The 21734-nt window shown below is 40.6% G+C and overlaps 1 protein-coding gene across 1 annotated transcript in view; it reads left to right on the top strand.

Annotated features, from left to right (window-relative positions):
* Nucleotides 1-404: 404 nt before the first annotated feature.
* ACTN2 (actinin alpha 2) overlaps nt 405-21734 on the top strand; it is an 82173-nt gene continuing 60843 nt past the window's right edge. Inside the window, exons 1-2 of the mRNA XM_042441899.1 lie at nt 405-985; nt 16491-16605. Coding sequence (XP_042297833.1) covers nt 857-985; nt 16491-16605 — 244 coding nt within the window. The 5' untranslated portion in view covers nt 405-856. The remainder of the gene's footprint in view (nt 986-16490; nt 16606-21734) is intronic.

The following is a 21734-nucleotide window of genomic DNA, read 5'->3' as shown; positions in this document are numbered from 1 at the left end:
GTTAGTGAGCACGGAGTCCAGGCCGGCTAGGGATTATTTGGGAAAAAAAATATGATCGCATCAAAGTCAATGTATTGGGTATATATTGAGTAACATTGTAGTATTGTGTATTCTAAATTCTGTATTTTACTGGATCACATTACATTACAATTAAAAAATAAGAAAAAAGAAAAAAATAATTGGTAATTATTTGGCTAAAGGAGGTGAAGTGATGGATCCTGGAAAACATGCTTCAGACGGAATTGCTGAATTATCTTCTGATTACCTTTGAGGTAATTCTTACTGTAGCTGTCTCACCAGCATCTGGCACTCAGTATGGAAAAGTTACTTTTCTGGACTACTAGAATACCTTAGCTATTACAGGTCCCTCCTGTTTCCAAGCTCTGCTGGCGGTGTGTTTCTTGTGTTAAGAGTGGGCACAAAATTTTATTTCATCAGTTTCTGAAGGTAACGAGGTGAAGATAATTCTGCCTATCCAGATCTGAATGGCAAATAGCAAAGAGAGGACTTGAAAAAAGGGGTGGCAGTATAGAGTCACATGGTTAGGTGAGAGGATAAGTAGTGAAAAGCAGCAGCAGCCTTTGGCTGAGCCACAGTTCCTTTCAGAGAATCACAGCAGCAGTCTAGAGGCAGAAAGATTAGGAATCGAAGGCAAGCTCTTACCTGCAACTGCATCCTGCAATATCAGCAAGACAGCATATATTATATACATATTTCAGGCCCAAAGAAAACTGGACAGAATTTTCTCCTTCTGACTTGGCAAGATTATTATCATTATTATTTTTTAAAAAGAAGTTCCTTCATAACAACAAAGACATTTCTGCAGGTGTGAAACAGAGTCTGATTGTTAAGCAACATGACCACCCAGATAGACACTAGCATACACTACAACTATGAATATGAAGAGGATGAATATATGAACCAAGAGGAAGAATGGGACAGGGACTTGCTTCTGGATCCTGCATGGGAGAAACAGCAAAGGAAGGTCAGGAAATCATACAGATTTTTTTAAAAAAAGATATTGTATATATGTGCCAATGTAGCCTTGCTAATTTATCCAATAGTCATTTTCAGTTGCTTATCTCGGTATAAAATTGTTTTTTGTATATGTGCATGTGTGAGAAATTGAAAGAGAGACAGAATAAATTATACTTATGGTCAAAGATTATTATATTATCATTTGAAATTTTGGAATAAAGTTACAACGAATATGGATTTAAACATCTGGGCACGTTTTATAGGGATTCCTAAATTTGTAAATGTATTTATACAGGCTACAGCATAACCTTAAATTAACATAAAAGAGAATTCAGAACATGTTGTATCAGTACTATCTGCCACCTAATCTTAACTATGAGGATAAATATTGGTGGTACACTTGATGGGAAACTCAGTGCATTAAAAAACTTCTCTATATACAGCATATGGATTGTCAGCATTTCTTTTCAAATGGGTTAAAATGGTTTTCAAATGTATTGCTTTTGTCATAACCTTGGCCTGGCAGAATAAGGACCTAAATTCAGATGATCTTGGAAATTTGTGCTGAAATGTGGATTGATAAAAGGAGGCTGGATGTGTGACCAAGTATTTGCTTGTCTTCACCAGATACCAAAGTCCCAATTGTTCAGTGTTCATGTTAGATTATTCCTTTTGAGAGTATCCATATAAACTTTTCCAAGATTCCATGAACAATCGCACAAATCTGGGGACTTTACCAACACGCTCAGACTCATCCCATCAATCCACATTATTTACCACATTTGCATATATATGTGAACTGAAACTGAGAGAGAGGTACATAGCAGGTGAAGCCTCACCTTCTCTTGTTTAAATAATGTATAAAACCTCTGTATTAGATGTACTTATTCTATGAGCATTATGGAAATTTATCTTATTCTCAGCATGCAGTAAAAGCCACTATGGCTGCATCCACTTCAGAAATAATCCAGTTTGACATCACTTTAACTGCCATGGCTTAATGCTATACAACCCTGGGGACTGTAGTTTTGTGAAACATTTAATCTTTATTGTCAGAGAACTCTGATGCTATAACAAACTACAATCCCCAGAATTCCATAGCCCTGAGCTATGGGTTGTTTCTGTAGTGTGGATGCAGCCATAGATAATAATGCAAGTTTTTTCAGATGTACCAATAATATAACAGCCACAAGACATTCAGGATTTTGTTCAGGGATGTAGGTACCAGGAGTGTGTGGGTGAGGGGTGGAATTATTTGCGTCCTTGAAGAATTTCGACCCCCCCCATTTAATTTTCCTTCAGTTGCTAAATTTTTAGCATTGCTGTAACTCAAAACTTCAATTGAGCATTTAGAAATACAATTTAGACATCCAAAGAAAAGGAAGGGCAAAGTGGCCAAGGGAATGTAAAAACAGCAAACATAACAGTTATAGGTGTGAACAATTTACAATGGCCCTCTCTGCAATGGTAGAACTTTGGGGATTGAAGGAAAAATGGCGTGGAGGCTGGGGCAGAATTCTTTTGTGGGGCCTTCTCTCCCTCCTGTAGCTACACCCTTGGCTTTCTTTGACCCTACAGGACTATAAATGGCTGCACGCTTTGTAAAAGTGCATATCCATGTTAAAAATTTATTCAATAAACACATCTAATTGAAACAGAACTTAGGGGTCAAATTACTTATTATATTCAAAATGTGAATTTAAAATACCAAACCAAAATGTGATTGTATTTCGTGTGTGTGTGTCTTTGTGTGGTTTTTTTAATTGGAAGCCATATGGAAGGGTTTGATTAAGACTGAAATGATGGTATGCTAGGAAGGCTTGTTTTTTAAAAAGACTCTTCCCATTCCTTGCTGTTGGAGAGAGCTTTCATTGGTAATAGCTGCAGCATCAATAATAGTTTTTCTCACCGAAAAAGAGCAACCAATTTGATCCATCACAAATAGGTGGGGGTGGTGGATTAGATTTTGTTGGAACCATGACACAAAATACAAAGGTAAAAACTTTCTTCCTGCATATGTGCATCACAATTGTAGTTGTGATTATACATTTAAAAATACCATTTAATTTAATACGTTGTGGGAGGAGGTATAGAATCACAGAGTTGGAAGAGACCACAAGGGCCATCCAGTCCAATCTCCTGCCATGCAGGAACTAACAATCAAAGCACCCTCCAACAGATGGTAGTTTCTTTTTCATGTCAGTTCTTTCCTATATTTTGTACAGAGAGCTCAAGGCAGCTTGCACGATTCAAGATCATTCCTATTTATCCTGAAAAGAACCTTGTGTGGTAGGTTTGGTTGAAAAAGTGATCAGTTAAAGTTCACAGAGTGACCTTCATAGATGAGTTGGGAGGTGAACCAATGCATCCTTAGACTTATCCTGACACTGCAGACATTATTAACATTGCCTTAAAAAAAAAAAAAGCTTTGAATTGAAAATGAACAATGTAAAAAAGTGAAATTAATATAAAATGAGTGTGCGCATTAGCCATTAAAGTGACTGAACAAAAAAGGAAAAAAACCCATTAAGCTGATTAGAACATGGAAAAAGTTTAATATCTAGTCATATAATAGTTATATCTAGCCCTCATAAAATCAGTAAAAGAGTACCATGCATCAGAAAAAAATCTGTTAAATTAACCTGATCTCTCAACTATGTCGCATTTCTAACTTTTTGCAACCATTTCTTCAAAGTTCTACCATGTTCTTGCTGCCAGCATCCCAGAACCTTTCAATAGATTTTGAACCATTATTTTGAGTCTAGAGTCTATCTGTACATCTACACAACTATGCAGAATGATCAGAAGCTCGCAGTTAGAAGTGTAACAATGAGAAGGTACACAAACATTTAATACAATGACATTCCCACCTAGGGTGGATGAAATCAGCTTTGTAGTTATCACATCACCAACATTTATAATCCCAATTTAGATATGATTCAGTTGCTTAGGTGGCAGATAGCTGATACAGTAATAACATCTTCTGGATCTTCTTTCTTCCTAATATAAGGAATCTTGTGCCCTGTAAAAATATTTGTCTTCCATGAAAAATGGAAATTCTTGCTTTTATTTTCAATATTCTATACAAGATCTTATTAACCAGCTGTAGCAAACATTCTCACTTTTCTCATTTTCATTCCTTTTATGACACTGCCATTCACCATGCTGTAGTACATTTGGTGTCTCACAAGTCCCGTTTAAATAAGTGCAAACAGTACAAAAGTGCAGAAGTTGAATTGCACATCTTTGAAGTGGGACATTATGCACCTTGACTCTTAGTGCTATAATTGGCCCTTATTCTGAATTTATGAGAATTAACAAGGGATTTCTTGTTTTTAAAACCAAGAGCTTATATGCTGCAAAAAAGTTTTCATATCATGAAAGCATTCCTAAAATTTGTGTATGGCAGAAAAGAAAATGTAGCTTATTTTTATAGTCCCCAAATCTCATGAACAAGTGATGTTATATTTCTCTAATTAGCCAGTACATTGCAAAATAGTTAACGTTGCAAGATGCTGTAAAAGAAATAGTCTCTGAATCAGTGCTGTAGGGCAGGCCATTAATTTCAATGGCATTTGTTTAGAAAATCTCAGAATGCCCTATAGATGTGAATGAAGGTTGTAGAGCAGTAGTGGTGAATGGGTGTCAACATTTATTATTTTACTTTGTCCTGAACATTTTGAAACAAATGTTAAATTGACAGACATGTCTATAAATAACATGTGATAGAAGAGCATTCTTCTTCTCTGGATTGGAAATAAGTCTGGCATTTTGTTCCAGGCAGCAACATAGTCTCTCAGCAGGTCTGATGGATTTGGAAAGATCTGAAGGTGTCAGTCTCTTCTCCATAGTGCTAAAATAAGTTTCACAAAGTACATTCCTGATGTCCATGTATACGATGAGAAGATTCTAACTACATAGTTGCCAAGCTTTGTTCAAACTAGTAATATAATATAGAACAGTGATCTCTGGCCAAGCCAGGCAGTTGGCTAGCATGCATGTTCTATGAGACAATCTTGGAACAGGACGAAAATAAATGCCATTGTTTCTATTGTGGGCTGCCCTCTTCAGACTTGCCATTTCAGGATATGCATGGTATGAGATCTGTCAACAGTTGCTGGTAACGGTTGATGACGTCCTGAGGATTACAATGGACAGTGACGCCTAATTATAACTGCAGCTAATACGGCCTCCTCGTCTGCAATAGTTCAAACTCTCTGGTGCAGAATTCTTAGATTTCCATAAATGTGTCATGGAGTAATTTTATCAAAAGGAATCTATGTGATGGATTTAGCACCGGTACACACAGAGAGATAATATTCACCTTGGATAGTGAGGTGGGAGTAAAAATAATGTTATACACTACATGGTGATTTTTTAAAAATTGAAATAAGTACATTTTTGACAAATTGCCACATCTCCCATTGCTATGAACAGCTTAAAAACACCCAGTCTATGTGTTTATGACTGCGTGACATTCCTGGAAACCAGTGTGGTTCGACAAGCTCCAGAGATAGTTATTGCAGCTGGGGACACTGGCAACAGCCTGCCCCCCTTCTATCCCTCAAGGGTGCAAATGGGAACCACCTAGTAGCTCAGGGAACCAGGATTGTACATCCTAACAACACTGATAATTCTGAAAAAGCACATTGCATAAAAAAGCTAAATCTCTCTGCCCCTTCTTAACCTATATGTTGAAGTTTAAATACCCTTTCTGTTCTCTATAAAGGCCTGGGCCAGAAAGTTGCAGTTCAGAACGTTGCTTGTTCTGTTCTAAATGCTAGTTACAAATAATATGTTTTCTGTAATTAATTCATGTTTGCAATAACTGAGGCATAAGCAAGTTACATCATACTTGAAACACTTCTGTTATGTAACCACAACTATTATAGTGATATGTATTTATAGTTACAGGGGAGATGGGCTCCCTATGTTGCCATGTTTTGTACCATAGGACAGCAATTCTCAGTTTTTTCTATGATTCTTTTTAATGCTAGCTAAAAAGAACTAATGACAAGAAAGCAAAGCATGATTTAAAAAGCTTGATTGTAAGGGTAGAGAGCCGATGTGGTGTAGTGGTTTGAGTGTTGGATTCTGACTCCGGAGACCAGGATTTTAATCCTGGCCCTGCCATGAAACTCACTGGGGTGACTTTGGGCAAGTCACACTCTCTCAGCCTCAGATGAAGGCAAAGATAAACCCCCTCTACAGAAACATGCCAAAAAAAACAAACAAACAAACCTGTGATAGGTTTACCTTAGGTTTGCCATAAGTCGGAAACAATGTAAAGGCACACAACAATAACAACAACAAATTATAAGGGTAACTGACAATTCCTCTTGTGCCCGGATTTATAGCTACTTATTTAAAAACAATGGCCATGATCTTGTTTTGCTAGATGTAACTACAATTACAGATGAGCCTTGTCTTAAAGGATACCTTTTCATCCAGGCAACTGGTGCTGTGGAAGGGTAGGGGTACTAGGAAGATGTCGGCAGTGCTCTTGTCGGCAGTGCTCACTCGGGATGTGTTTTAAAGAAGGAAGCTGGGGAGATCTCTTGGGGGGTCTTGCTGCAGCTGCTTTGGTTGGGGTACTGCCTGACTGAAAAGATTTTTGGGATTATGTTTGGTTGTTAACAACTCTAAATGTGACTCCCAAAGATTCTGCGATTGTATGTCCATCTTACACTCTTGTAATTACTGAACAGGATGCCAGCCTATGTTTTGACTTCTGACATTAAATGTAATAACTCCCTTTAAAAAACTGTGGTGATTACATCTTCTTAATAATCCATCTTCACTGAAGCTTATGGTGGTGGAGTAATACACTCAGGGGTATCTACCACCCGTAGAAGCTATATTAGAAAGTTGGAAGGGAATGCTGATCAGAAAAGCAGTGAAGTGACAGGTTAATTACCCTACTTGCATCTCATAGCTTCCTCTTCCCCAGTTTGATTGGAGCTGTCCTAGAGCTGGTTTTAAGAAATGCTGGACAGGGATCTGGAAATCCACCTGCTTAATTTTCATTGCCAGAATTCTTGTCCCATCCCAATTTCAGATTAGACTGTGTGGTCTTTTTTTTTGTGTGTGTGCATTTCTGTACACCCATTGAGTTAGCTGTTAAATGGTAAAACAATATATTGTTAATATGTGGTGTTCCTTTATTTCTTCATTATTTGATAGATTTTATTTCAGAATATCTTCCCCCTAATGAGTAGCTATACTTTAGTCCAAATTAAAGAAGGCAGTGCCTTCTTATTGGAATTAATGTGGGTTGAGTTCAAAAATCCCAGTCTTCCTACGACTTCTGTATTTCCCACAAAAGCAGGAAAAGGACACATTTCATGACTGTGAGGTGAAGTGAGGGACTGAGTACAAAGAAAGGGAGAGTGAGTGATGTGAAAGGTGGAGTGCAAGAAACAAGAGAAGAATGCAGTGTGAGAAGGCATGAGGTGAAATAAGGGAAGGAGTAGGAGGTAAGGGAAAGTGAGTCATGTGAGTGGCAGAGTGTTATTATTTATTTATTTATTTAAATATTTATATCCCACCTTTTTATCTAAAGATCTCAAGGCAGCTTACTATAAAATCAGCTTTAAAAACCCCCAAATAATTACAAATGTTTGTATATTAAAGACTGTAATTTTCAATTGAAAAACAGAGAATTTAAAATCAGTTAAAGCAATTTTAAATAATATAACCATAAAATATGTACAAGAGTAGAAGAAGTGAAAGCTGGACACATCATGAGGGCAAGAGGTGAAACAAGAGAATGGGTAGGAGGGAAAGGAGAGTGCAGTGCGAAAGGGTAAGGAAGCAAAGGGAGAGCAAAAGCTGCAGAGAAGGTAGCAGGGATGTCAATAGGGGGGTGCGGAATGCACTGGATGACACCTCAGAGGGTGGTGAACACCTGGTGGGCCAGTACTCATTGTCCATCTAAAGACCCCTCCCTTGGTTGCTCCCTCTACCAGCCTGGGTTCTCTGCTCTCTGTCGGCTGTGGCTTCTGGTGGGGGTGGGTTGCTGCTGCTGCTGACTGCCAGACCTTTCCAGGTATGGCAGGGTAGCTGGCATTGCCAGAAATAGAGATGCTGATGGCAGCTGGAGGCAGTACCACCACCACAGGCCACAGTGAGCATAGAGTAGAGGCACCCTGGCTGGCAGAGAGGGTGGCTGGAGTCTGTGCCAGGCAGCTTGGCTGGGATGGGGAAGGTGGTGAGGTGTCAGAAAGAGGAGAGGTAGTGGTGAGTGTCCCCACCTGCTGCCACTTCTCCTCCTAGCACCGCCCCACTCTCTCCTCACATGACACTGCTTATGGGGTGAGGGTCTGGGACATTAGGCTGGGTGGAGCTGTTGCAGTGGTGGTGGTGTTGGCATCCTCTTCCATTTCTGTGACCCTTTCTCTCCACTTCTGTAGGCTAGAAGTGATCCCTGGGGGGACTGCTTTGCTCTTATGGGCAGAGGGAGGCAACCAAAACAGTATCCCTCCCTCTGATAGCAGCTCCCAGTCACCAGATTAGGGGAGTGGCTGCCTGCTTGGAGGTAACAGCATGAGTTACCATACTGGGGTGATGCCAGCCGTAGTGATGCCACTGGAAGGTAGAGTGAGTGGTGCAAGAAGAAGGGGAAGGATGCATTACAAGTGTGAAGTGAAGTGAGTGAGGGAATACAAGGAAGGGAGAGGGAGTGGTGTGAAAGACCATAGTGCAAGAGGCAAGAGAGGGACCTGTAAGATAGTTTTGCTGAGTGGTGGTGGCCCAGTGGCACATGGTAAATTATGTGGCCAGGAAGAGAATTTTAACTTGGGTCTACCTATTCCAAGTACACAACTTCAAACATTACTTTGTATTGCTTCTCTCAGATCAGTTGTAACTTAATTTTTTTTTATGAAAGCTAAACATGGTGGGGAAAAAATTGAAGGAATTAATATGTTGAATTTGCATAATTAGAATGCAAATTAATGTAATTTGCAAATTACTTTCTCCTATAGGGAATCAGAGGGTTTGTGAAGCTGGATTCCTTGCTGAAATGCCAGCATAGGGGGATAGGGCAGGCTTTGTGACATCTACAGTTCTGAACTCCAAGAGAAGAAAATGGCTAGTGTACTGGAAAAAATAGCTGAGGGATGGCTCTTCCTTCCCCTCATCATCTGCTGCCATAAGCAGTTGCTTCACTTCACCTAATGATAGGGAACATAATGCACATGAACTTTGGCAAACTAGGGCTTGAAATGATAGGCCAAAATAAAGCTGCTTCAGGTCACTTTCGAGGAATGCTGTTTAAATGACACATGCATCTTAAGAGGCCAGATGCTGCGTCAAAGCTTTGCTCCAGACCTTAGGACTGGAGCCTGGCTTTGGTGTTACTTCTGGCCTCTTAGACAGCATACCTCCAAAGTGACCCAAAACATCTTTATTTTGGCCTCTCTGTTTGGGCCCTGAATTTTCTTAACCGGCACCTCTCCACAGAGTAAGCCCTAGAGTGGAAGAGCAGGAGGCTATTTCTTGGTTGCTTTCATTCATCATGCCATAGCACCATCATGGAGTTAATGCCCCACTAATGGATCTCCCCAGTAATTTTGCAACTAGTCTTAACTGGACGCTTTTGACTTTTTTTTTTTTTTGCCAGTGGTGGATAGAGTTGGTAGCAATGTAGCTCCTCTCAAGAGTGCATGGTAGAGGCTAATTAGACTCTAGTGCAGTTGTGGGCAAAGGGCAGTTTTGCAGACTGAAACACCCACCATTCCTTAATGTTGGCTGTTCTGGTTAAGTTGATAGGAAATTGCAGCTGGCTGGAGTTGATGGAGAAATCCTTCCACATTTGAAGGACTGCACTTTGCTGTCTAAATTGTGTTCAGAAAGAAATACGGTAGATACTGCAATGGTCACAGAAAAGCTGAAAACTGTAAAAGAAAAGGAAATTGCTCTCCTCACCTACCTAACATTATCCACTGAAAACACCTATGGCATGGTCAATCCTTTTTCTCACTACAGTTCAAGAAGCTGAACAAACTGTACTCAAGGCAGAACTGGCTTTACGTGAATAACAGCATCTATTCATCTGTATAAACAATCCCCATGTGGAACTAAGAAGAAAATGTTTTTAAAATCTTTGTTGATAATGATGATGATTCTTAATTCTTAAAATTGGTCACATGTGGTTTTGTAGTATGAGAAAAAGCTGGAAATTATTGACAGTATTCAGGAGATTATAGCTGGAGTCATCTTGATTTGTGCCAACTAGAGTAGACCCACTTAATTAATTGTTGAATGATGAGTCAACACATGGGCAAATCCAATTGATTCAATGGCTGTACTCTAGGAAGGACTAACAATTGTCCTTGTCAATTCAGTATTAGATTTGTTTCATCTTCCTTGGAAAAGATTTTTTCAAAGTATCACATCACTTTTCCTCTACAACTGATCCTCTGGTAGTCAGTATGCAGTAGGACTATCTGTTTGTACTACAGTGTGTTTGTAGTATAAGAGGCTTGCACAACCTGTGACTAATCCATATATTTTGGTTTGCTAAGGGATGGATAAACCTCTCCTTTTGCTGCCCAGGTAGTCAAATATGTGATTTGACAAGAACCTGGCAGACCACAATACATAGTTAGAGACAAGGAGTTGCACTGCAGCTGTTGGATCACAAGGGGCCAAAATGGGGGTGAGGGGGGAATCTTCACTTCTATGGAGCGGGGGAGAGAAAGTAAAGTTTAAAAAACCCTTTAAAAGTTCATATAATAGTGTGGATATTAGAGTTTATGGTGATCATTAATAAAATGGCACTATGTGATGGGTGATTGTGATACTACTGAAGATGCACTCTGTTTGCACAACATCCACTGTCACCACTGATGCTGCCACTGGGTGTGAGTGGAAACCACATTTTCTCAGCAGCAGCAAATGATCAAGATGCTTTTCTGAATGAAACACTTCGCAGCAGGTGTTGTACTTTCAGGAAAGACATCTGGGCCTTCTAGATGATATGGATGATAACTACACATTTGTTGTGGTGCTGTTCTCAAAAGGCCATGGAACCCTCTTTGTTAGTAGTTTTAATCATGTTCAGATGTATTTCTGTGTTCATAGGGAGGATGTTTTGTGCAACAAACTGTTAAATTGAAAAGTTCTATTTTTCAAGTATTCGTTTATAGCACTGCTGACATCTCTTTGTGCACTTTTGAGGGCCACCTAACATTTCATTGTCATCTGATATGCTCTTTTGCTTCCAAGTGAAAAGAAATTGTCCAGTTTAATTAATGCAATACCTTTTCCAATCCCAAAGGATTAAAGAGGGGCAGAGCAGGGTGCTGTTTGTTGGCTGTGGCTTGATCTCCAAGACCTGAACATATTTTGAATAGTTGCTCAATGAGTATTAATAGAATAGATTAGTCAGAGGCAGCAGCTTATGCTCTCAACACATGGAAATGGAATGAAGACACACAGGGAAAGACTGTACTGCATAACATGGAAGGCCTTGGAATTCCTACTGTTCTGCCAATTCTGCTTTGTAGGGCCTCCTCAGAAATGCGTTTATTATGTTCAGAAGCCAACTTCATCAGGAAGGCATGAGTGAAAACTATCGTCTCTGATACGTCTCCACAGTTTGTGTATATCATTAGCAACAAACTGCTAAAAGATGGTTTGTTGTGTTGGGCTAGTGTGTAGTGGTGGAAAATAATTTTTTTTGCTGGAGCCGAGTGTTGATTTTGCACTCTCAGGAGTCACTGTTAGGAAAAAGTGCATATTGCCTCAGAAATTAATATAATTGAGGTAGATTTCAGAAAAATGAAAATTACCCAAAATTATGCATACATTTTAAAAATGGGTATGGCTAAAATGAATGAAGCTAAAAATTATGTATAAACATACTTTAATTCATAGTAAAAATGCACACAAAATTGTATACTTTAGAGGAAATGTATTAAAATACATTTATTGTTGTGCACCTTCATGCTTTTTTCCTGCTTATGGCAACTATAAGGCAAACCTATCATGGTTTTTTGGGAGGGTCAGATTTATTGGGCACATGCCCTTCCTCTGAGGCTGAGATAGTGTGACTTGCCCAAGGTCAGCCAGTTGGTTTCCATGTACACCTACATTTACCAGGAGAAACTGCAATTGATACACCAAACCTTGATTTCCAGAGTCATAGGCCAATGCTCAAACCACAATGCCACATTGGATCATTAACAATATACAGATTCAGAGAATTATTTACAGGAAATGTGCATGAATTTCTGATTGGGACTAAAACGTGCCTCACAGTTTAATATGAACACAAAGAGTATAGGTGGGGCTTAGAAAAAAACTAGAAAATCTGAGATAAAGTATTTTTCAATCCATAGTAATATTGACACATCAGTGTTTCACATTTCAAAAAATGCAAGTGGAAGTCACTGTCACATTTACTTATTTATTTGTTTGATTTATATCCCATCTTTCCCACAATATGGGACCCAATGTGGCTTACAATGTAAACTGAAACTGTATAAACATACTTTAATTCATAGTAAAAACACACACAATTTTATCCTAACCTTTATCATAGAATCTCAGAGTGGTGTGAATAGAAACAATTTAAAACATTGTTTAAATTTTAACAGTTTAATAAAATAAAAGCATATTAAGCATAGCAACCATTACAATTACTGTACTTTAAATGCAGCAGTTAAAGCCACTTTAAACACTACAATTTAAAACCATGCTTGAAATTAATTACTCTCCAAAGGCTTTAATAAAAAGCCATTTTTTAACTTGGTCCTGGAAAGGAATCAACATTGGCGCCAGTTGGACCTCCAAGAGGAGGGCATTACATGATAGGGTACCACAGCTCTGAAAGTGCTTTTCCATGTGCCTCCCACTTCATATTACCAGGCTAGTGGAGCACAGGCGAGGGCACCTCTTTTAGATCATAGTTTTTCAATGAAGAAATGAAGGCTGGGCATCTACCCACTGGCTTTTCCTTTGTCTTTCTCTTGTCCCTCCTCTCCTCAGTCCTCTTGCTTATGATACGGATGGTTCAGCTGGGCACATACTTCTCCAAAAAACTCCTTGTTCGCATACACAGATGCAAGAGAATTCCTGTGTGAGAGACAAGAGTTCCAAATCAGTTTATGGGAATTGGAAAAATGCATACTATCGGCATAGGTAAAGTTATGTATAGAAGAGGGGCAAGTATGGGACTGAGGAGAACTTCTCTCAGCTACATTGCACAGGCAATTTCATTTCTGTACGTTTTAGTTTTCCATTCAACCTTTTCCCAATAGTCTGAAGAATGAATAGTATTTGAGCCGTAGGTCAAGCATGAGACAAGTGTGCAGGTTTTGGGTCATTGAATAAGCAAGGCTTGGAAAGCTCCAAGACAAGATAAATGATGTAACTCTGCAATTGCTATAGCTATGGTACTTGACTCAGGATCCACAAAGTTGATAAGGGCAAAAAATAAATATGCTAGAAGTGTGAACAATAATGCAAATAAAATAGGTAAGTAACTTAATAATAATAAAATATTTATTTATATCCCACCTCTTCCATTTTGGGGATCTGAAAGATCGATGAAAGATACTGGCTCCAATAGCCATTATTGTTAATACACCAGTGTGTTTCATTAACTTTTAAAAATCACAAACAGTTAGGTAAAAACGCAGATCTCTCTGAATACCTTTCAAAAGATAGACAAATAATTTACTATTGTAGTTAATTATAGGTTTTTTTGATAATTCAGCAGATCTGATTTGGAAAAAAAATCACCAATTCATATTTGATGAGTTCATAATGTTTTTAAACAACAGATAAAGTAGCTACAGGTAAGTGATATGTTCTAACACCTACAAAATGGTATTCTAGTTAAGAAGACAAATGTTAATTGATTTATTAGTTCTGCATCATAGTTTTCTGTGATGACCATGGGTAACTGAATGATGCTGTTGGTCATGTTTTCATTAACACTTTTAGACTAGTGTTCCATGGCCAATTTTACTCTTAATTCCAAGAGTACAAAATGCAGATAATTCTTCTAAAATCTTGAATAATCATAGAAGAAGGTCAGTCACTGGCAAAGGTAGTGGTCTTGAACTACCCCTTTCACATCTGAAGCATGATCCTTTGAATCTAGACAGTCCATGCAGATCTGCCTAAAGCAGGGGGTATGTAACATCTGGCTCTACAGATGTTGTTGGATTGCAACTCTCAGTGTTCCTCACCTTCGTCTATGCTTGCTAAACCTGCTATGACTTACAGTAACAGGGAGCTGATATTTCCTTACCTTGCTGTGAAACTCACTCTGCCTTCCTGGGACTTTTTCATACAGTTACATTTTGTTTTTGTATACATTTATCTGTGTTAATAGGTTTTTAAAAATTTAGACATTTTACATGCATTCTACTAAGATATATGTGTATAGAACTGATATAGTAAATTGTACCTTGTCTCTTGAATGTTTTTGCTATTTATGTATTGTCCCCTTCTCTTTTTTTTATGTGTTATCAGCACTTGAAGAAAGCCATTATAGAACTAGGCCAACATGCATTGGGCTAATTGGAAGAATAAAATTGTCTTTTTTAACACCTAGAGACTTTTGGTTGCAGCTACATTGCACAAGTAATAAGTTTGACACCCCTTAACTGCTGTGGCTCAATGCTATGGAATTCTGGGCTTTGTAGTGTTCTGAGATATTTAGCCTTCTCTGTCAGAGGGCTCTGGCACCACAACAAACTACAAATGCCAGGACTGTGTAGCATGGAGCCATTATGGTTAAAATGGGGTCAAGCTTAATTCATTTTGCAATGTGGCAGCAGGCCTAGTTTCTTCTGTTCATCATTTCCATTGGGTGTTACCAATCCTTGTTGCTTTTTGGTCTTTCACACTACGTACACAGTTACAGAACTTTGATTCTGCTTCAATTGCCACAATTACATCCTGTGGAATCATGGGATCTGTAGCTTGGTGAGGCGCTGAAGTGCTCTTGCTGAGAAGCTAAAAGCTTTACCCTCTATTGCCAATCCCAGGATTCCACAGGATATAGCCATGGCAGTTAGAGTAGAATCACATCACTTGGTCGTGATAATTATTCTGTATTAAATTTTATTGCTGTTTTGGCAAAACGTGTTCCTTCCTTGGTTACATAATTACTATTTCAAATTACATTTTAATGGAAATTGTCTGTCCCTATTCCTCTCCCCAAAACTGAAATGTATGAACCTCCCGAAACCCTCAAAAGTACCCTGCAGATTTAAAAGATTTGTTGGGGCTGACATATGATTGACGTAACATAAAGTTCTAGTGTTTTCTGATAGCCACTAATAGCATTTACTGATGACATGTCTCTTTAGATATATGTCACCATTAATCACTTGTGTCATGTATAGGGATAGCTTCACTGATCAGAGATAGATTAATTAATAGCTGTTCTTATCTCTCTGCTTCTTAGCTCAGATATTCTCCTACTTTTAATAAGGGGGACTGATTGTCATGGCACTCATTGTTCATATGGAGATTAAAATGACCATGTAATAGCCTGCTCTTTTCAGACTTAAATCATAGTTTTGTTTTCTTCTTCTTCTTAAGATATCCACTTTCTGTATAGGCACACAAATCTCTCACTGCAAGAAAATCTTGCTCATTGTTAGCTTATCGCCACATTAGTGGACATCTGATTGGTCCCTTTTGGGTTGTTTCACATACCACAGATGTAGTATGTACTCTAAATGTTGTTTGCATGTGTAACCCATAAGAGAGGGAACTGATAACACATTTATTTTACAACACACGTTACTGCACAACATTATACTGATAACATGAAGATGTGTACTGTATACAAGAGGATGTAACGTATAAAAATGGTTCATGAAATACATATTGAGGAGACCATTTAGAGCTGAGCCTCTCTGAAATCCTTGAGAAAACTAAATATCTCCCAGTTTTGATTGCAGCTGAAGTAGGGCATGTTTATATTTTTCATAATGCCCCTTCTCTGGTTCAGTAAATCTACATCTTATCTTGGACCTCTCATTTTTCCTTGACTGTTTCCCTCCTGCCTATTTCTTCAGTATCCCTGTTCCTCAAAGTTGCTGTGGCTTGGACTCATGATCTGGAGAAATGCATATATGGCCGATCCATGATGTGTCATGCCCCCACATTTCTGGAACATTATAATCATCTTCGGGGAGGTGACATCAATATCATGCCTGCAGCATCTCTTCCTTTCCCTTCCTTTCTATCATAGTGCTTAATATGTATTCTCTATATGCCAAAGTTGGATAAATAATCCTTTCTTTCTGCACAATCTAGGCTTTGCTGCTTTGTAAACATGTAAAAAATATGTATTGCATTGGTCAAATACTGAGGAAAAATATTCTGAGAATTTTAGTTTTCTTATGCCTCTAGTTAAGATATAGCTATGCTTGAAATGATGCATGTCCAAATCTTATATTGAAATTTGTGCCATTTTCTCAGTTGGATTTTAATAGCTATTTTATTGTCTTTTCTAACATTTCAAACAATTGTGATTGCAGACGTTTACAGCTTGGTGCAATTCCCACCTCCGGAAAGCAGGCACCCAGATTGAGAACATTGAAGAGGATTTCAGGAATGGCCTTAAACTGATGCTGCTCTTGGAAGTCATTTCAGGTTTGTTTAAAAACAGCAACTTTCAAGCTCTACATTCTGTAGTTCTGAGCAAAATGGGGTAGGTTGTATACCATGTTAATGGTTGCTAACAGCAGAATACAAGTAATAGCTATGCTATTTAAAAGCCAAAGACAGTAATCTGATTAAATAACCATAATTGCTCACTTAATGCTTTTTGAATGAAGTGCTGTCTTGTACTCAATCTGAAGTGGACCCCATATAAAATGTGATTATGGTGCACAGATGTTTGAATTGACTTCAGGCTGATGTAGGCATTTGTCTGCCAAAGTGGAGAGGGGAATGCAAGTGTATGTAAGTCGCACCTCCAGCATCCCTGTATATCTGGATGCCTTTTCAAGAACTTCAGGTATTAAGTGTGAAGGTCTGCAACAGGTGCTCTAAGTTTGTTGTACTGAGCATGCTTAGATGAACATCCTGTATTGAAAACCCTACCAAATCTGAGGCGCGTTTCAGACTGCCCAGAACGGGTGTTCTGCTGCCGCCGCCAGTTGCTGCGTCCGGGAACTTCAGCGGCCAAACTGCGCGATTCCTGGGTGCAGCCAGAAAGAAGTGCCTCCTGGGTGCTGGAAGCGATGCTGCAAGGCGCGCACTCGCAGCACCACTTCCGGTGCGCAACTGTGCGTCCGCGACGTCAAAATGGCAGTGCCCATCTGTATGCGGCGCCGCCATTTTGACATAGTCGTTACGCGTGAGGGGCAAGGCGCGTCAGGAAGCGCCGCCCCTTGTGCGTAACGACGGTGCCCCATAGGGCCCATCTGGAACGCGCCTGAGTTTCCAATCAAAAGAACTTTGCAAGCACATTCAACATTGTACTATGGAGTCTTTTGCAGACATGGGCTATACTGGCATGTACTGATTGGAGTTGAAGTCCATAAATATCTGTAGAGCCACAGTAACATCCTAGTCTAAGTGGCATCTAGGCATACAGACGCAGTAAGGCTTATGCAGAAGTTTGTTTCTTACTCCCCACTTTAGCCAGGCATGCAAGCAGCCAAATTCCCTCTACGGAGCTCTTTTTTTAAATGGCTCTGGAAAAAGAAACAAAAAGTAAATGGAGCTTTATCCTCCTGAACATAATAAAAGGCATTACCAAAGAACAGGAAAACAAAATAACAGCAGAAACAAATCCCTATCTGCTTAAGCAACACTTATTTTTCTTTCTTACTTCAATTATGGTTCCATTTTTTTTCTACATACAGTATGTTGAAATTAATCAATTACTTAAAAATTATTGTATGCCTCTTTTTAAGAGGCAAAATCCCAGACCAAAAAGTCTCGGTGCGATCAGATCGTGTTTGTAACTAGTATTACTGGAAGGTACTGTTTTAACTTTTAAGTAGGAATTAGTAGAAGGAATTCAGGCCTACATCACTCCATCGGAGGCCAGACAAATCTTGGGCCTATATGGATGTACTAGTTCAATTAATTTGTTATGTTTCTTCAAAATCAGGTTTTATTCTGTGTTCCAAGAGATTATCATGTTCTGTGGTATGTTTCCCACAGTCAGCACAATATTGTGCAGAGTTACTTAGGAACACACGCTGTTGAATATTGCAATACACACGTTTGTACATGGGTGGGAACCCTGTGGCCCATGGGGCCTCAAGCTCACCATGTTGTTTTTTTAAATTGACATTCGTATCGTTCTGCTGAAATTTGGCAGCAAACAGCTACATACAGTATAGTCAGTGGGAAAAGGTGCTAAATGTATTATAGGGCCTGTACAGACAGGCCAAAATAATGCTGCTTTAGGTCACTTTGGAGGTATGCTGTTTAAATGATGCATGCATCCTAAGAGGCCAGAAGCTACGCCAAAGCCACGTTCCAGTCCTAAGGACTGGACCACAGCTTTGGCACAGCTTTTGGCATCTTAAGATGCATGCATCATTTAATCAGCATACCTCCAAAGTGACCCAAATCAGCATTATTTTGGCCTGTCTGTACAGGCCCATAATCATTGGGGCAGTCAATAGTGTGCATCCTGATAGTGACATACATATGCGTAAGTCATGCTATGCATGTGGGGTGAATTATTTGCCATGACACAACAAGTGTATTCTGTTGACAGCAGCAGAAATGAAGTTGCACATAAAACAATGTGCATTGCAGTTACACATTATGTGCATTGCAGTTACCCCGTGCGCTAACAGACTCCCTTACCGAGCTGACACAGTTGGTCTCGGAGCTGGTGTTGGAGTCCCCCAGGCTTTTGGTCCTGGGGGACCTCAACATCCCCTTCGCGACCAGCCATATTCCATCAGGTGCGGCTCGGGAGTTCATGGACACCATGACAGCCATGGGCCTGTCTCAACTGGTCACGGGGCCTACGCATTCTGCGGGTAATACACTGGATATGGTCTTTTGTACGGACATGGAGATTCTGTGGGCGGAAATAACCAACATTTCCGCCCTGTCATGGACGGACCATTTCCTGGTAGAGGCAAAAATCAAGGCATCCACCCAGATCCCCCCCCGGGGGTGGCGGACCTATTAGGATGGTCCACCCTCGAAGGCTGATGGAACCCAAAAGGTTCCAAGAAGCCCTAGAGGGCTATATGGTTGGAAATGACGGCGATTCTGTTGACGCCCTGACTAACATCTGGGACACTGATCTCTCCAGGGCTATACACAGTATCGCTCCCAAGCGTCCTCTCAGGCCTGCTTCCAAAAAACAGCCCTGGTATACGGAAGATCTCCGGGCAAGGAAGCGGGTGCGCGATGTCTAGAGCGTGACTGGCGGAGATATCAGCGCTTAGCCAACAAGGCTCTCCTGGACCTTCTTTTGAAGGACTACGGAGAGGCGATAGATGCAGCAAAGAATTCGTTCTTTGCTGCACGTATCGCGTCTGCGGAGTCGCGTCCGGCAGAGCTGTTCAGAGTGGTGAGGGAGCTTACTCGGCTCCCTCCTGCCCTGAACCCTATCTTAGAACCATCTAAGGCCTGCTGCGACCAATTTAACAACTTCTTCGCGGATAAAACCTCTCGGATAAGGGCTGATCTTGATGCCAGTATTAGTGCAGATACCAGTGTAGAGGTTTCCAGAGCTTCCATGGACTCGATTGTACTGGATCATTTTGAGTCTGTAAGTACCGAGGATGTGGACAAGATCCTTAGAAGCGTTAGGAAGACAACCTGCTCCCTCGATCCCTGTCCCTCGTGGCTAGCGGCTCAGGGGGGAACGGTAGTAACTTCCATGTTACACTGTATAATTAATACATCACTGAGGGATGGGCAATTTCCATCTAGCTTAAAATTGGCCACTGTAAAACCATTGCTAAAAAAGCCCTCCCTCGACCCCCTGATGCATAATAATTATAGGCCAGTATCGCTACTGCCATTTTTAGGGAAGGTGATCAAGAAGGCGGTTGCAATCCAGCTTCAATTGATCTTGGATGAGACGGATTATCTAGACCCATTTCAAACCGGCTTTCGGGCAGGCTACGGGGTTGAGACCACCATGGTCTCCTTGGTCGATGATCTTCGTCTGGGCATGGACAGGGGTAGCGTGTCCCTGTTAGTGCTTTTGGACATCTCAGCGGCTTTCAATACCATTGACCATGGTATCCTTCTGGAGCGCCTGGGGGAGTTGGGAATCGGGGGCACTGCACTCCAGTGGTTCCGTTCCTACCTCTCAGGTAGGTTCCAGATGGTGCAGCTGGGGGACGTGTGCTCCGATAAGAGGGCCCTTACATCTGGTGTCCCTCAAGGAGCCATTCTGTCCCTCATGCTTTTCAACATTTACATGAAACCGCTGGAAGAGATCATCCGGAGGCACAGGGCGCGGGGTTATCAGTACGCTGATGACACCCAAATAGTCTTCTCTATGTCTCCGACTGATTCAGTGACCAAGGATGGCATCTCTCCTCTCGTTGCCTGTCTGGAGTCGGTAATGGGCTGGATGAGGGAAAACAGACTTAGTTTGAATCCAGAGAAAACAGAAGTGCTCGTGATAGGTTCTCCGGGCTCGGGGATGGCAGTGTTTTCACCTGTCCTGAACGGGATCACGCTTCCCATGAAGGATTCTGTTTGCAGTCTGGGAGTGCTCCTTGACTCGTTGCTCCACCTTACATTGCAGGTGGATGCGACGGTCAGGAGCACCTGTTATCAGCTTCGGTTGATACGCCAGCTGCGTCCCTACCTGGGCCGGGGGGACCTTGAAACGGTAGTACATGCTCTGGTAACCTCGCATTTGGATTTCTGCAATGCGCTCTACATGGGGTAACCCTTGTACCATACCCGGAAGCTGCAATTGGTGCAGAATATGGCGGCAAGATTGGTCACTGGTACTTCCAGGGCCAGTCACATAACACCGGTCTTTAAAGACCTTCACTGGCTGCCTATTCGCTTCCGTTCCGGGCGCAATACAAGTTGTTGGTTATTACCTATAAAGCCCTAAATGGCTTGGGCCCAGGGTACTTGGAGGACCGCCTCTCTCCATACAATCCGCCTCGCACACTCAGGTCAGCCGGGAAGCAATTGTTAAGGGTTCCAGAAGCTAGATATACTACCACCACTCAGAGGGCCTTTTCTACCTCGGCCCCCAAGCTCTGGAACTCCCTTCCCAGCGAGCTCCGCTTGGCCACCTCGCTGGACCAATTCAAAAAGGGGTTAAAGACATACCTGTTCTAGCAGGCTTACCCCTAAGCCCTGAAGTACTCACCCCTCCCCTCTCAGCAGCATTTGTCGCTAGCTTGAGATTTTTAAGATTGTAGTAATGTAGGTGTATGATGTGAGTTAATTTTATGATGGTTTTTATGGTTGTTGATGATGTTATATTGTTGTGTTTTAATATGCTGTTAACCATCTTGATCTCCGGAAAGACGGTATATAAATAAAATTTTATTATATTATTATATTATTTCAGTGTATTGTGAAAATACACCCAGTCATTGGTATCTGTTGTTCAATGCTGCAGTTGTGCATGGGGATGTATAGTGATGGCATATAACATCTCTGCATGCAAATATTTATGTTATGTTGAGGGGATGTTGGATTGCAGCCAATATGTTCATCAATATTATAATAGTTCACATGAATTATGTAGAATTCCATCTTTACTGAGTAATCCTTCAAAACATTTCTGAGTGCAGCCATCAGATCTCATAACT

Source organism: Sceloporus undulatus, chromosome 1 (assembly GCF_019175285.1).
Source record: "Sceloporus undulatus isolate JIND9_A2432 ecotype Alabama chromosome 1, SceUnd_v1.1, whole genome shotgun sequence".
NCBI classification, from domain to species: Eukaryota; Metazoa; Chordata; class Lepidosauria; order Squamata; family Phrynosomatidae; genus Sceloporus; species Sceloporus undulatus.
This window is presented reverse-complemented; position numbering and strand designations above follow the sequence as displayed.